The 16,145-nt window shown below is 48.4% G+C and overlaps 1 protein-coding gene across 2 annotated transcripts in view; it reads left to right on the forward strand.

Annotated features, from left to right (window-relative positions):
• The window catches only part of eIF2alpha (eukaryotic translation initiation factor 2 subunit alpha), a 36,379-nt gene that overhangs the window by 680 nt on the left and 19,554 nt on the right, over window positions 1-16,145 (forward strand). For both annotated transcript variants that reach the window (XM_068363855.1, XM_068363856.1), the window contains exon 2: window positions 12,295-12,550. In XM_068363855.1, the coding sequence (XP_068219956.1) occupies window positions 12,313-12,550 (238 nt within the window). In that variant the 5' untranslated portion in view covers window positions 12,295-12,312. The remainder of the gene's footprint in view (window positions 1-12,294; window positions 12,551-16,145) is intronic.

The raw sequence follows: 16,145 nt of genomic DNA on the forward strand, positions 1-16,145 counted from the left end.
AAAATCACATATTTTAAAATGAAAACGAACGCAAGAACACCACCTAATCGAAGGTTCCGTACCTAACCTAACCAAGGAGCCGTATCCTTACTTACTTAGCTGTCGGTTGGACTTATCCCTCTTAAACTGCCGTATCCTTGGCTTACCCTAAGCTACAAAACACCTTACCTATTGGGTTGACATATCCCTCTTAAATTGCCATATCCTTGGCTTACCCTAAGACTTAAGTGTCGGGAAGCTACGAACACAGTAGTGTAAGGAATGGTCGCAGCGGTGATAGCTCCCCATGTTAGGTAAGTTGGTAAGGATATGTCTCTGAGGTCTTTAGGTTAGGTGGTGTTCTTGTGTCGGTTTACTTGTAAAATGTAATTTGGAGCCTTTGTATGTCAGCGGCCAGTTCCTCCCGCATGCATAGTAAATGGGAATAATCTTCGCATTTTTTAGTCGTTCGTAAGACTGCAAAATCTCAATACAAGAATACCACTTAACTTTCCCTGCTAACCTAACCTACCCTACTGTACAAGTTGTTTCCTTACCTACTTTCTTAACCACTTAGACTGCTGTATTCTTAGCCGACCATCATTATACATACAGGTGCTGCTATTGTACATACACCCCTGTAGTTTTAAATTGTGCCCCAATGAACTAAAAAGACTCACTTCTTATTTCCTCCTAAAAGGAAACAGCCACTGTTTGGATGCCGTTAAAACAGACGTCTTTCTTATGTTAAAATCCTTGAAGAACTGTTTTAAATGTGACATATTTGGGGGAGGAGATTATATAGGAACTGTGGAGGTAGGCGATTAGCCAAGAGAAAGTCATATGACTAAAAAAAAACTTATAATGGGAGTTTACAAATTTGTACCAGAAATAATACAGAAAATGGGAAAACAAATTTTGGACAGGAGAACATTTGTAATGTTATGAACTATTCTCAGGCTCTTCTATCATGTCAACCAAAGCGAAAGCAGAAAAAAAGGGTATTTTTACAAAAGTAGTTACAGTATCTTAAGAATTTTGCTACATTAAACTAAAATACTTTTACCAGGCTAATCTTTACAATCTTGTGGCGATTACCATAGACCTAAAGATTCGTCGTACTCGGATTGGGGTGAGTCGACGTTTGAAATTCTCTCGAGCAGATGGGCAGTACCCCAGGAGTAAGCCTACCTTGGATTCCTTACGGTTAAATCACAAGAAAGGGTTACTATATGATGCTTTAATTACTAAATTGCTAGCAAAACGAATTCACTATAACTTGCGTATTGGTCGATTTACCCTTTTATTCCCAAGCTATTTGGAACTTTCCAACCCTTAACCCCCAGGCGTTTTCTTTTTCAAGCACATTTTTCAATATATTTTTTTTAAAATGGCTCTAACAGCCTTAATTTTTGTTATAGAGAGGTCAGGTTGGTCTCATTCTTTTGGAAAATGCCTGAAGTTTCTCAAAAAGTTATCAAAAATATGCAAAAAAAAAAATGTAATTAGCTGTTTTTTTGCAAGGACGTACCGGTACATCCATGGGGGTAAAGGGATGAGTTCTGTGAAACGTACCAGTACGTCCATTGGGGGTAAAAGGGTTAAAATGAGAGGTCTGTTTTTCACTCAGAAATGCATTGTTTACATTTGAGAGACTGATGGCGAGTTATTGCGCATGCATTGCTTGCATTCACTTTTGCCTGCTGTTGTGTTTTTTGTATGACGTAATCATTACCTGGCTTTTTTAAGAAGCATTTACTGTACAGTACGAGCTTCCAAATGTTTATGCACAAGTTCCCAGATGTCCTACAGTAGTCATTTTTTTTTCCCTCACCCTCCCCTTCAGTTTTAGCTTGACTACAATCATATAAAGATGTCGAAGCCTTTGTAGTTTATGGGGACACGCCGAGAAAAATAGACAACAACTAACCGAAACTTTCCCCCCTAACCTGCCTACAAGTCGTGTTCTTACCTTCCTAATGACCTAACTTGGGGCTAACGCCCCCCTGCTACCCCCCAACCACTGTCGCTATCATACAAACCCCACAAGCCCAACCTAACCGAACCTAGTAGTTCCCAGGTCACAACCCCTAGGCGGGGGCAAGCCCCCAGACCCCCTTCTTGGGCTGAACTTAGAAAATTAACTTCATATTATGGTATATTGGATCATAGTAAAGCACATCTTCCCCATAAGGAAAAACGATTGGGCTAGTAATAAGAAAGATATCGCCCTGTCCCGATAAACTACATTCACCCCAAGATGTCAGCAAGAGGAGATCCATGGGTCTTGCGAGCGCAGCGAGCCACGGCCGACCTAAAACCATTAGGACGTTTAGTGAATCGTAGATAATTATGATACTTTAATTTTAACTAGCTCCAAAACATTTAACTGGGCTCCACAAGGCACTAGAAGAGGGGGAAAACCCAGGCCTATGTGGCTGAGGACTATGAAGCATGAAGTAGGAAATGGTGAATGGAGAAGTATTGATTTAAAAGCTCAAGATAGAGACGACTTTCAAAATCTAACTGAGGACCTTTGTGTCAATAAGCGTGGGAAGAGATGATGGTTATGAATTTTCAGCCACTTACATGAACCATATAGTTTTCCAACTGGTTATTTTGTGTTTATTTTGCATTTCTTACCTTTATTATTGCTGCAAATCACTCGGTTTGGGTGTTTCCCACACCCAGATGGAATACTGAGTACTGAGAAGTATTTGTAATCATTAGAGACCGTATTCTCAGAGACATCGGTGCGCAATGTAAACACTGAGGTGGTGCATGGGAGGACATTAGCTACTCAGTCAAGTGCTGAGCTATGCTGGAAATAATTGTCTCATATTATACTCCCCAAACCTCTTATCAATTGGCTATCTCTTAAGGTTTCCCATTTTAGGACTTGAGTAGCTGCTAAGCCTATCTGTTGTTTTACTGTAATTAATTTTTTGAGGGTGTAAAATACAGTACTGTTGTATAATCCTCATGCACATACTGTAGTAAATCTGAACAGTGTCAGGTTTCAGTTTGAATTTCATATGTTGAGATGCTCGTCAGAATGTCAGTCCAAGCTCAACCCCCTCCCCACACACACACACCGATAACTTACTCAGTAAACAGCTTAAACTCTTTTGCCGAGGCGGGACTTGGTCTATTCTTCATGCAAATCCAAGGATGGCGCATTAGAAACAAGTTGCTTTCTGCTCTTGTTCTATTAAAAATGAAAAGTTATTAATCTGAGGTATTCAACATAAAAAAGGTACTGTATAGTCTTTATAAACGGCCATGAACTACTTATGCCAACAGCATATATTGATAATTTCTTTGGACATAAAACATACTGAATACAGTGTTTTACGTCGAATACCAAACAAAACAAGTCTGCGATAAATATGGTATGAAATTTAATTACCTATGGAACATGACATACTTTGTGTCGATTCCAGTTGAAGTTACCGCAGTGTACGGCAAATGGATTTACCTATTCTCTTCACTTCAGTCTCATAGTTACATTGAATTTCTTTGAAAAGTCAATTCCTAAAGTCATATATATTCTATTTTCTAGAAGGTTAATACAGAAGCGAAATTTCATTATCGACTACTAAACTAGCATTACCTCCAGTAGTCCTGAGTTATTTGAAAATGTCATCAGGATTTTCAGGTTATCAAAATGGTGCAGTCATAAACTGTTATTCTCATACAACTTGGCTGAGCGAGATGATTCGTTGATCTAATCAACAGGTGATTGTTCAGGATGGTTATAATGCATCTCAAATTGTGAAGGTATATGTTTAAATTGCATTGAATATTTGGATGATTATCATGTAGGCTAAGTTCACTTAAATTACGTTCATATTTATATTTATTTTCTCCGCCAACAAATCTTTGAATTAGTTAATACTCAGTTTGTTTCGTAACCGAAATACAAACCACGCTATTTACATTGGGTTTACCTTTTAGCGTAGCTGAAATGACGAGCAAATAGTTTTTAACGAGGGTTAATTACCCCCGCGCTAGTTAGCGGGGGGTAGGGGAAGGGTAGCTTGCTACCCCTCCCCCCCCCACACACCGGTGATTTGCTTCACTTCACTTTTGGCTCCGGCGATGAACAGACGTGTCTGTCCATCGTCCTCGTTGACAGCCTTTAATCTTTTTCTGCTTTTTCTCTACAGCGTGTGTGTGTTAGAAGTTGACCACCTTTATTATTGCTATGCGTACGTGCCCTGGAATTACCGGCCGCCCTTGTGGTACCTTTATGTTGGCCACGGATACGGATCCTCACACCCTTTGCCCGCAGTGTCGAGGCCGACGGTGTGATCAGGAAAATATGTGTAGTGAGTGCAGGGAGTGGTCTGCTTCCCAGTAGGAGAGGTTTGGCCGCCGGCGTAAGAAGTCCAAGAGAGACCGTTCTCCTTCCGGGGTTGCCTTGAAGGAGGAAGGTTCTCGGGACTCTTCTTTCGCCGCCCAAACCTCCTCCGAAGCTCCCCCTCGTTCGGCTCCTAAGGAGAGTCGGCCGAGTGGTACCGCAGGCCCTAGTTCTGTTTCCCGACCTTGGGTGGGGGGAGAGGGCGTCGCCTCCCATAGCGGGGCGGTTCCCCCTCCTCCTCCGGGGGAGGTTATTGATGAATCACTGTCTAATGATGATCTTTTACAGATTTGGGCTTCCCTGGGGCTTAAGGGCTTGCCCTCCAGGGTTGCCCTGATTGACCTTGTCCAGTTGGGGGCCGCCGTTAAGCAGTCACCGGTGATAGCAGAGGTAGACCCTCTGTCTATCGTCGACGTCGTGGTAGCAGAGGCCTCCGACGGGGCGGGGCAATCCTCAGCAGGTGCAGTTGGGGATGTTGGTGCTGACGGCTCTCCTCCCCCTTCCGTACATCCTTCGAAGGGGGAAGGGAGTCCTACAGGCTCGTCTGCTTTCCAGCTTCCCTCTAAGGGGAGTGCCTTGACTGAGACTCCCCTTCGGAGGACTGATGGTCCTGATGATCTTCCTCGTGGCCGCCTTCGCCGTAAGGCTCACCGTCCGCTGCGTCACAAGGGCCTCCCATCCCCTTATAAGGGTGTTAAGAGGCGCCTTTTTGGATCTTCTTCCGAAGGGGACTCTCCTCGTCGTAAACAGCCTACAGCTCCAGCTTCATTAGACCCCTCTGGGGATCGGTCTCCTACACCTGCTAGAACTTCACCCTCTGGGGGCCTCGTCACCCGATGGGCAACGGTCCCTTCGGAGCAAAGGGATTCTTCCCTTTCACGTGCAGTGTTAGCGCACAGGCACTCTCCTGCTCGTCAGCGCTCTCCTGCTTGTCAATGCTCTCCTGCTCGTCAGCGCTCACCTGAGGACATCCTTCAACCTGTTGTTCCTGAAGAGCGCTCAGCGCGCCAGCATTCCCCTGCTCGCCCTTCTGCAGTATTAGCACACAGGTGCTCTCCTGTTCGTCAGCGCTCTTCTGAGGATCATCGCCCTCTTGCTCGCCAGCGCTCTCCTGAGGACATCCTTCAACCTGTTGTTCCTGAAGAGCGCTCAGCGCGCCAGCGTTCCCCTGCTCGCCCTTCTGCAGTATTAGCGCACAGGCGCTCTCCTGCCCGTCAGCGCTCTTCTGAGGATCATCGCCCTCTTGCTCGCCAGCGCTCCCCTGTGGTCTCTGAATATCCTGCGCGCCATCAGTCTCCTGAACGCTCTCGCGATCCTCAGCTTGTTCCTGCACAACATCGCCCGCGTTCTCCAGCGCGTGTTTCTAAAGCTCATGTTTGCCCAAGCGCCTACGCGCTTCCTGTTCCTGTTCGTGAACGGGCCGCGCCGACTGTTCCTTCACAGGATTTCACGCGTCGCCCTCTTGCTTGCCAGCGTTCACAGACGATTCTACAATCGCCTGCTCGTCAGCGATCACCTGAACATCGGCGATCTCCGGATCGCCCGCATGTCTTATCGCCTGCGCGCATGCGGTCTCCAACGCGCCGTCGCCCAGAGATTCTGGAAGGACATGGTTCGCCCTCGTGCTATCGCTCGCCAACGTGTCACCATGGGCCAACGCGCCATCGCTCGCCTGCGCACCACCGATCGCCTGCTCGCAATCGCTCTCCCTCGCGCTACAGCCAGTGATAGCAGCAGGAACGCGTGTTCCCAGACAGCGCTCTGGATCGCCTCCATCAAAACGCAGGACTTTTGTGCAGGACAGGGAAGACAGTTCAGAGAGGTCAGTGCGTCTTTCTTCCCCCTTTTCTTTTCAGGCAGGTCCAGTGGTGTCCACTCCGAAGGATTTCCCGATCCCTTTTCCTCCAGCGAGGATTTCGGACTCTGTGTCCGTGGAACAACAGACTTGGTTTGGTCCTCTGATGCGGGCTTTAGTGAGGGTAATGAAACCAGCACTCGCCGATCAGGGCAACAAACCAACGGCTGCCTCACCTACGCTGAAGAGAAAGAGAGGAGTGGACTTTGTGGTGACTTCCCCCAGGGAGAAGTTGGTTCCTAAGAGGTCTGTCGGGAAGGCCCCTTCCCCTGCTCGAGCGTTTTCTCCTTCTCCCGTGGACGAGGCTTTTCCGTCCTCAGGTGAGTCCAGTGAAGCGATAGTCTTCCCCTCAGCACCAAGGGGGGAGCCTTCTCTTCATGGAGGAGAATCGTCTCGTGTGGAAGGGGCTCTTCGAACCTCTTTGTTGGGATCCTGTATCCCTCCCAGGAGGGAATCCAAGGACTCCAAGACCATCCCGAAATCATCTTCGAGGATTCTCCAGGAACCCGTGGCTCCCCGGGGGAACGTCCACGCTTCACCCCAGGAAGAGATTCCGGGGACAGGAGACTTAGCTGCCAGCCCGCAAGGAGGAGGTCAGCAGGAATCTGAACATGCCTTCTGGCAGGTCCTGAGCCTGATGAGGCAACTCAACGGGTTCATGGACCCCGTGATCGCCCCCCGAGAAGGCAAGGACACAGTCTTGGACGAAGTGTTCGACGTTCGGAAAGCCCCTAAGTCCAGTGCGGCTCTGCCCTGGTCTCGGGGTCTGAAGAGTGCCAGAGCCAGGGCCAACGCCCAGCTCGCGATTCTTGCCTCCTCCAGTCGTTCCTCTGCCGGGAACAAACTCATCCCTCCTCCTCGTCTCCAGCAGAGGAGGTATTTTGAGATCTTGGATGAGTCCAGTCTCGCTCTTCCTCTCCATCACTCCGTGGAGGAGCTGGCGAAGGGAGTTCCCCTTGAGAAGCTCTCTGCCTGGCAGGTGTCGTTCTCGGCGTCGGAGATCCTGAGCCATGAGAAGGTCGCGAAGTGCACCATGCAGGCCACTTCGTGGTTGGATTTTTGGCTAGGAACTCTGGGCATCCTATTGCGCTCCGAGGACTTGTCTAAGGAGACCAATAGGAAGGCCCTGGAGACCTTCTTACTCTCGGGCACCCGCTCCATCGAGTTCTTGGCGCACCAGGTCACCACCCTGTGGGCCAACTCGGTGTTGAAGCGGCGCGATGCGGTGACCGAGAGATTCCATCCGAAGGTCCCCGCCGTGAATGTGTGTAGGCTCAGACATGCTTCCCTTCTTGGGGAGAATCTGTTCGAGCCACAGGATATGGAGCGAACGGCTGAGAGGTGGAGGAAATCTAGCACGGACTCCCTCCTCCATAGGGCCCTTACAGCTCGGCCCTATAAGCCTCCAGCTCCACCGCAACAGCAGCAGCAGCCTCGTAAGGCTCCGAAGCAGGCACCGGCAGTTAAGAAAGTGGTGTCTAAGCCCCAGCCCTTTCCAGCCAAGGTCAAGAGGGGCGGCAAGACTCCTAGGGGTAGCGGCCGCAAACCCTAGGGGTGACAGTCCCCTGCGTGTCCACCTGTGGGGGGATGCCTTCAGCGTTGCATCCGCAGGTGGCAGCATCACGGGGCCGATGCTTGGACGGTTTCAGTGATCGGCCAAGGCTATCGCGTCCCGTTTACAACATCTCAACCTCCCCTGACAGCGAATCCAGTGTCGTTGAGCTCCTATGCCACGGGGTCGGCAAAGGGGCTGGCCCTTCGGGCCGAAGTCGAGACCATGTTCAAGAAGGATGCTCTCCAGGAGGTCGTCGACGGCTTCCCAGGCTTCTTCAGTCGACTCTTTCTTGTAAAGAAGGCGTCTGGAGGCTGGAGACCTGTCATCGACCTCTCGGCTCTGAACGGGTTTGTCAAGCAAACCCGGTTCAGCATGGAGACAGCGGACACGGTCAGACTTGCGGTGAGACCACAAGACTTCATGTGCACACTGGATCTAAAGGACGCGTACTTCCAGATCCCAATCTATCCGTCTTCCAGGAAGTACCTAAGATTCTGCCTAGACGACAAGATCTACCAGTTCAAGGTGCTGTGTTTCGGTCTCTCCACAGCTCCTCAGGTGTTCACCCTGATTTCATCTTGGGCGCACAGAAACGGCATTCGTCTCCTTCGTTATCTGGACGACTGGCTGATCCTAGCAGACTTGGAGTCGACTCTTCTACGGCACCGAGACAGGCTTCTAGGTCTTTGCCCGGATCTGGGGATTGTGGTAAACCGCGAGAAGTCCTCTCTGCAGCCGTCCCAATGACTAGTTTACCTAGGCATGCTGATAGACACCAATCTCCACAAAGCCTTTCCATCAGACGACCGGATACAAGGCTGAGGAGGGTGGCGGAACCCTTCCTCAGGCGAGAAGAGCTCCCCGCCCAGTCGTGGTTGCGTCTCTTAGGTCACCTGTCCTCCCTGGCTCGTCTGGTTCCAAACAGCCGCCTCAGGATGAGATCCCTGCAGTGGCGGCTCAAGTCCCGGTGGAATCAAGGATCCGATTCCCCAGACATTCTGATCCCGATAGGATCTTTGGAACGGACGGACTTGCAGTGGTGGCTGGTCGACGAGAACCTGCGGAAGGGAGTGAGTCTTCTCGTCCTCCCCCCGGAATTGACTCTGTTTTCTGACGCGTCAAAAGAAGGGTGGGGGCCGCACGTTCTGAACCAGAGGGCCTCAGGCTTTTGGTCAGAATCAGAAAAGTGCCTGCACATCAACCTGCTAGAATTGAAGGCCGTCTTTCTGGCTCTTCAGCAGTTCCAACGGACCCTGGCGGGTCACTCCGTGGTGGTGATGAGCGAAAACACCACGGTAGTGGCTTATATCAACAAGCAGGGAGGCACTTTCGCAGCAGCTATCCCATCTTGCAGTAGAGATGATGAGGTGGACCAAAGTCCACTCGATAACACTATCAGCTCGCTTCATTCCTGGCAAGAGGATTGTGCTCGCCGACAGTCTGAGCAGGGCCTCACAGATAGTGAGTACCGAGTGGTCTTTGGATCCTCAGATAGCCTACAAAGTCCTGACTTTGTGGGGTTCCCCGACTGTGGACCTGTTCGCGACAGCGTTGAACTTCAAGCTGCCTCTGTACTGCTCCCCAGTCCCGGACCCCAAGGCACTCTGGCAAGATGCTTTCCAGCAACGGTGGGACAACATCGACGTGTACGCCTTCCCACCGTTCTGTCTGATGAGAAGGGTGCTCAACAGGACCAGACTATCGGTCAACTGTTCAATGACTCTGGTAGCTCCGCTATGGCATCACGCGGAATGGTTCCCGGACCTTCTGCAGCTCCTGACGGAGCTCCCAAGGGAACTTCCTCCACGACACGAGCTTCTCAGACAACCCCACTCCGACGTCCCTCACAAGGCCGTGGCCTCGCTTCGGCTTCACGCCTGGAGACTATCCAGCGCCTCCTCACAGAGAGAGGCTTTTCGCAACAGGTTGCGGAGAGAATGTCTCGGCACCTGCGACGGTCCTCTGAGGGAGTCTACTAGGCGAAGTGGAGAGTCTTTTGTGGTTGGTGTCGTGGAAGGGGTATCTCTCCACTCGATGTCACTATTCCAGCAATAGCGGACTTCCTCTTTTATCTGCGAGAGGAAATGCGCCTTTCTGTCTCGGCAGTGAAAGGCTATCGCTCAGCCTTAAGCTTGGCCTTCAGGCTGAAAGGCGTGGATATTTCTTCCTCGCTAGATCTCTCTCTACTCATATGTAGCTATGAGCTTACCTGCTCCCAGTCGGAAGTGAGACCTCCTCCTTGGAACGTGGTTCGGGTCCTCAGGGCTCTTAAGAGACCTCCCTTCGAACCATTACGCCAGGCCTCCGATCGCCACCTGTCTTGGAAGACGGCTTTCCTGCTCGCTTTGGCTTCGGCCAAGTGGGTTAGTGAACTTCATGGTCTCTCGTACGACATCGCCCATTCAAGGGGATGGGGGGAGGTAACGTTCAGGTTCGTCCCTGAGTTTGTAGCCAAGACTCAGAATCCTGGAGTGCCGGATCCTCGGTTCGACTCTTTCAGGATCGCGAGTCTCCGCTCTGTAACAAGCGACCCAGACCAGCTGCTACTATGTCCAGTGAGGTGTCTGAGGCACTACTTGAAGAGAACGGCTGCAGTCCGTCCTCAAGTGCGAGCATTGCTTGTGAGCACAGGCAGGACTAAGAGGAGGGTCACCAGGAACACCATCTCAGCTTGGATTCGAAGGGTTATCCACCATGCCTTGAATCCAGACCCTTCTCCGTCACGTCGCCCTAGGGCACACGATGTCAGGGGTGTTGCTACGTCCCTGGCCTTCAAGAGAAACTTCTCTGTGACGCAGGTACTTCAAGCTGGGGTCTGGAAGCGTCAGACGACCTTCACAGCCCACTACCTGCAAGACGTGACCCACAGGAGCCTCGATACGTTTTCTATCGGCCCTGTGGTGGCTGCACAACAGCTGGTCTAACCTCAGGATCCTTTATGGACAAGTAGCAGTGGGTTGAGGGAGTTGTTACCCGGTTTTAGTCTGCGTGAATGAAAGAGTATGTCTGACCCTTACTTCTTTCTTCATTCTCCCCTCTCTTGGGGAAGCGGCATCCTGGTCTTCGCATAGCTGACCTCGACCTCTGCAGGTAACCCATGCTTCTTTGTGCTCCTAGTGTTAAGCTTAATACTGTTGCGTCCCCCATACCTTGACGAGGTGGTATTGAGAACGTCCTATCCTAGATTCCTATCTAAAGGTCTCAAGGTCAACTTCATAGGACGAGTCACACCTTCCTCCACACTCAACTTATGTAGGCCACTCGTTCCTAGCGAAGCAAGGAACTTGTGAGGTGCAGGGGCTCCTTCTCTCAAGTGCTGCTCACTGAGGGATTGAGCCCCCGGGCAAAGCCGAAGTCAGTAAGGCTGGGGACTTTCCATCCTTCTTAAGGGGTAAGTCACCCAATGTAAATAGCGTGGTTTGTATTTCGGTTACGGAACAAATGACAAATTCGAAGATAATTTGTATTTTTCCTAACCATACAAACCTTAGCTATTTACACATATTTGCCCGCCATCCCTGGCCCCCAAGTCAAGTCCTACCTCTAAGTGAAGTGAAGCAAATCACCGGTGTGTGGGGGGGGAGGGGTAGCAAGCTACCCTTCCCCTACCCCCCCGCTAACTAGCGCGGGGGTAATTAACCCTCGTTAAAAACTATTGGCTCGTCATTTCAGCTACGCTAAACGGTAAACCCAATGTAAAAAGCTAAGGTTTGTATGGTTAGGAAAAATACAAATTATCTTCGAATTTGTCATATTGTAAAGAATATCTCATTGGATCATCAAGAAGTATATGAATTGTTCATGTAAGCTTGTTGGTTGTAAACATGGAACGAATTGCTGATAACCACAGATTTATATGTACTATTTAAATCTACAAGGACATTTCAGTTGTTAACCCTTTTACCCCCAGGCTATTTGGAACTTTCCAACCTTTAACCCCTAGGCGTATATTTTTTTTTTAAGCACATTTTGCAATATATATTTTTTAAATTGCTCTATCAGTCTTAATTTTCATCAGAGAGAGGTCAGGTTGGTTTCATTCTTTTGGAAAATTCCTGAAGTTTCTCATAAAGTTATCAAAAATATGCAAAAAAAAAAAAATGTAAATAGCAATTTTTTACAAGGACGTACCACTACGTCAATGGGGGTAAAGGGATGAGTTTTGTGAAACGTACCAATACGTCCATTGTGTTAGTTGTAAGCGTGGCAGCTGTCACAAACAGAAATGATTGTATTTTTATGTAACTCTTTGAAGCACAAGCCACACGACTCCGATTCATCTAATGCAAATTATTTGTTCAGAGCTCTTATTCATGTGTTAATTAATTTGAGCCAGAACCGTGAACGGCAGAAATACCATCTCCTTTTACCAATTATCTGTAGCAACCTTCAGTTATCAGAGAGCAAGGTGATTTTATAGCTCCATTTTAAAGTTATTGAGTGTATGAATAAAAAGGAAAAACAAAGCAATATTTTGTAACTGGAATATTAGGATGTGATATTATGAACTCTACTAAATGTACATATTTCTTTCTTTTTCAGAACTAGCACAAGGCCAAGATGCCTCTCTTTTGTAGATATTACTCGCAGAAGTATCCCGAAGTGGATGATGTGGTGATGGTCACAGTCAGAAGCATCGCGGAGATGGGTGCCTACGTCCATCTCCTGGAATATAACAACATCGAAGGCATGATACTGCTGTCAGAACTGTCCCGTCGACGTATCCGATCTATGAACAAGTTGATCAGAGTTGGAAAGACGGAACCTGTCGTGGTCATCAGAGTAGACAAAGAAAAAGGTGAGGGAGTTGTTTATTAAATGTAAATAAAAGTTTTTCAATATTAAACTTAGCCGGTGATTATATAAGCTGCAGCTCTGCTGCCCGACAGAAAAACTCTACGTTCAAAATACGCCAGCGATCGCTATGCAGGTAGGGGGTGTACATCAACAGCGCCATCTGTCTAGCAGGTACTCAGTACTCAATGTAAACACAGAACCAATTTTCTCTCTGTCGTGCCACCGGCAAGACCTACTAAATTCGCTATTGCTTACTGGATTGGTTTTCACATATTTTGGTGAAGTACACATTTCTAGTTTTGAGCTTTCGCTATGCAGGTGTTTTATCTTCATCTCAAAACTTGAACTCGTTTTGGATAGATTTAATTATGGTGACAAGGAGAGTATGGACTCTCTTTCACTTTTAAATGGCCGACCCTTCCCTTAGACGGAAGTGTGTTTAGGTTTTTAGTAATTTTGCTTAACACGTTATAGATCTATATATTTTATATCTCTCCGCCTTTATTAGGCCTCTTCGATTAACTTTCCATTTATTATAAACATATAAAAATAAATTTTTATTATGCGACCTTTCCTGATAGTAGGCGGTCCTTACTTGGAACCGAAGTTAATCAACGTTGAGCCCGTTATATCGTATTTAGCCTTTAAAGAATTTAAAACTTTTTAAAATTTAATGTTTTATGAAAGAATTTCTTTGATAGTCTTCGTACTGTTTTCAAAGATGAACTAACGTTTAGTTTTTTAGACTACGCAGTTGTTGACGTTCAGGACGTTCAACATGCGCTCTATCGTTACGATAGAGAGAGAGTGTATCACGGTTTCACTTTGCAGTAAGAGTAAATCGATTCTGACGTTTTGTTCATTCTTTCTTAGCTTAAATGTTTTAAATTCTAAATTAAAGGAACTTTTTATTTGGAAAACCTTTCAGTTTTTTCCTTTAGTCAAATAACATGTTTTTTTGACGATATATAATTGGGCTCTTCTCTTAGGTGCGAAATCAAGAGAGAAAGAGAGAGAGAGATAGAGACGGAGGGAGAGAGAGGAGAGAAAACGTTCCGTTCAAGCGGGTAACGTTTTTCTCGAGTTGCTCTCGTCCCTAGTCGCTGTACGGGGAGGAAGGATAAAACGTTTTTAGTTTTTTATTCTCGTCCCCAGGCTATGTGCGGTGAGAGATTGAAAACGTAGTTATATGAACTAGTGTTTAGTCTCTTTCCCAGCCACTGATTTTTTTTATCTTAAAATATGTTTTCTGTTTTTTGCTGGTATTAATGAGCTTGCATTATACGACTGATTTCGCAATTACTACCTTTTAATGAAGGGTAGAATTGCGTGTTTCAGGTAGAAATCAGTAAAAGTTTCGATTTCAGTGAAATAAGTGCAAAACAGAAAATCGATAAAGTGATATGCGCAAAGTGTTACAGTGTTGCGTCCGAGGGTTCGTCTGTTCGTGCCTGTCGTTCACCTAGTCCGGGACCTCTTGCAAGCTCCCAAGCCCAGGGGAGAAGTAATGTCGAACGACTTATGGGTTCGAGAGGCCTTGATCAACGAACAGACGTTTTCCCTCTGTGGTTTCGGGCGTATCTACCCAAGATCGCCCCACCCACTCTAAGACGAGAGAGCCCATTTATTCCTCGTCTGCGGAAGAGGTTTCTCGTAAGAAACCATGGACCAAGGTCTCGCGGCTTATTAAGCGCAAGTCGGTCCTTTCCGCGCAAGTCCAACGGCCCAGTTGTAGCCACTGGGTCAGTTCGGACTCGCTGCAGTCTTCCGACGACTGCTCACCTCCTAAGAGAGGCAAAGCGGTACCGCATCAGGCAGTCACACCGTCTGTTGCCGCACCTGCTCCTGTAGACCCTAGTGGTCTTTGCTGCAGACCATGCAGTCTCAGTTAACGTCATTGATGCAGGACTTTCGTGCGGAGAAGGTTGACACTGCACCAACCTCTAGCCTACAACCAACCACGGTTGTGCGTCCTGTGGACGCTGAGGCGACCTTCTCCCGCACTCCAAGAGAGTCCCGCCACCCATGCGTTCCAGTGTACCCTGCCAGCCGCATGTTGACGTTCAGCGACGCACGGAATCTTCCATTGACGTTCGCGAGGTACAACAACAGTCTAAGTTGTTTTGTTTTGACGCGGTGCGTCAACTTCCGCATTCTAGAGTTGTTTTGACTGCTCAGTCTAGACAGTCAAAGCAGTCTCGAGTGGACACTGTACGTCCTCACACACCTGTTGTGGTTGACAGTTCAGTTGTTGACAGTTCACAGACTGTCAAGCAGTTACATGACGTTGCCTTCTGGTCTGCTACTTATGCACCAGTGAGAGACTCACTGAGGTAACCTAGCTTTTATCGGACAAGGTTCCTGTGGATGAGGAAGTTGCTGTTCTCCCTCCTACTGATATTCCCTTGAGGACTCTGTCAGATGGAGAGGAGCCTTAAGCTGCTTAGCCTCCTATGGACTTTAATTAAATCATGATGATTTTTTTTAAGGATCTTCGTCCGGATCTTGTAACTGCTGCTCCTCGTTCGCCTAAACGTCAGAACTTACACTAGGCCTAGCTACTTCGAAGCCGTTGTTTTTAAGCTAGTGCTCTCTCGCTCTCCTAGAGAGCGTTACGTTGGCTAGGCGACTGGTTTTTGCACCAGGAGGAGTTTTTAGGGATACAGCCTTTGATTTCCCTTCTTTTAAACTGGCTTATAGAGCGAGAGTCTGATATGACACGAGAGAAGTTCTCGGCTTGGGAGTTCATGCCTCTGCCCAGATAGACTTCTCAATTCTGGTAGACTCGCCCTGGCGCCTAGCCAGGAGACGCTCCAAGTTGTTTACAGGTCAACTTCTCAGCTTTTGTCAAGCCTTTGAAGTTTTGCTGTACTATTATGTCACACACAAGGCTTTCAGAGATGGTAAACGGTTCCGCCTCAGTCGCTAACCCCGTCTGTTGCCACACCTGCTCCCGTAGACCCTAAATGGGCTTTGCTGCAAGCCATGCAGTCCAAGCTTGCGTCCTTGATAGAGGACTTAAATGCGGAGAAGAACCTTCTGGCCAACAACCTTCCAACCGGTCGGTTGTGCGCCCTGTTGACGCTGAGGTAACCTACTCGCGTCTGCCAGTTGAGGTGGTTCCTCCTGGCCAACAACCTTCCAACCGGTCGGTTGTGCGCCCTGTTGACGCTGAGGTAACCTACTCGCGTCTGCCAGTTGAGGTGGTTCCTCCTTCTGGCCAACAACCTTCCAACCGGTCGGTTGTGCGCCCTGTTGACGCTGAGGTAACCTACTCGCGTCTGCCAGTTGAGGTGGTTCCTCCACCGATGCGACCCAGTGTGGGTTGCCAGTCGCACGTTGACGTTAAGCGACGCTCTGAGGTGGTTGTTGACGTTCAGGACGTTCAACAACCAGCAGAGGTGACTTGTTGTGACGCAGTGCGTCAACCTCAGCAACCCGGTAGGGTGTTGACTGCACAACCCAGACGGTCTAGACAGTTTCGGGTTGACGCTGTACTTCCTCGCGCACCCATGGTTGTTGACAGTTCACAGACTGTGCAGCAGTTCCATGATATTGCGTCCGGCTCCGTCACGCATCCACCAGTGCGACCGGAT

Source organism: Palaemon carinicauda, chromosome 40 (genome assembly GCF_036898095.1).
Source record: "Palaemon carinicauda isolate YSFRI2023 chromosome 40, ASM3689809v2, whole genome shotgun sequence".
Classification (NCBI taxonomy): domain Eukaryota; kingdom Metazoa; phylum Arthropoda; class Malacostraca; order Decapoda; family Palaemonidae; genus Palaemon; species Palaemon carinicauda.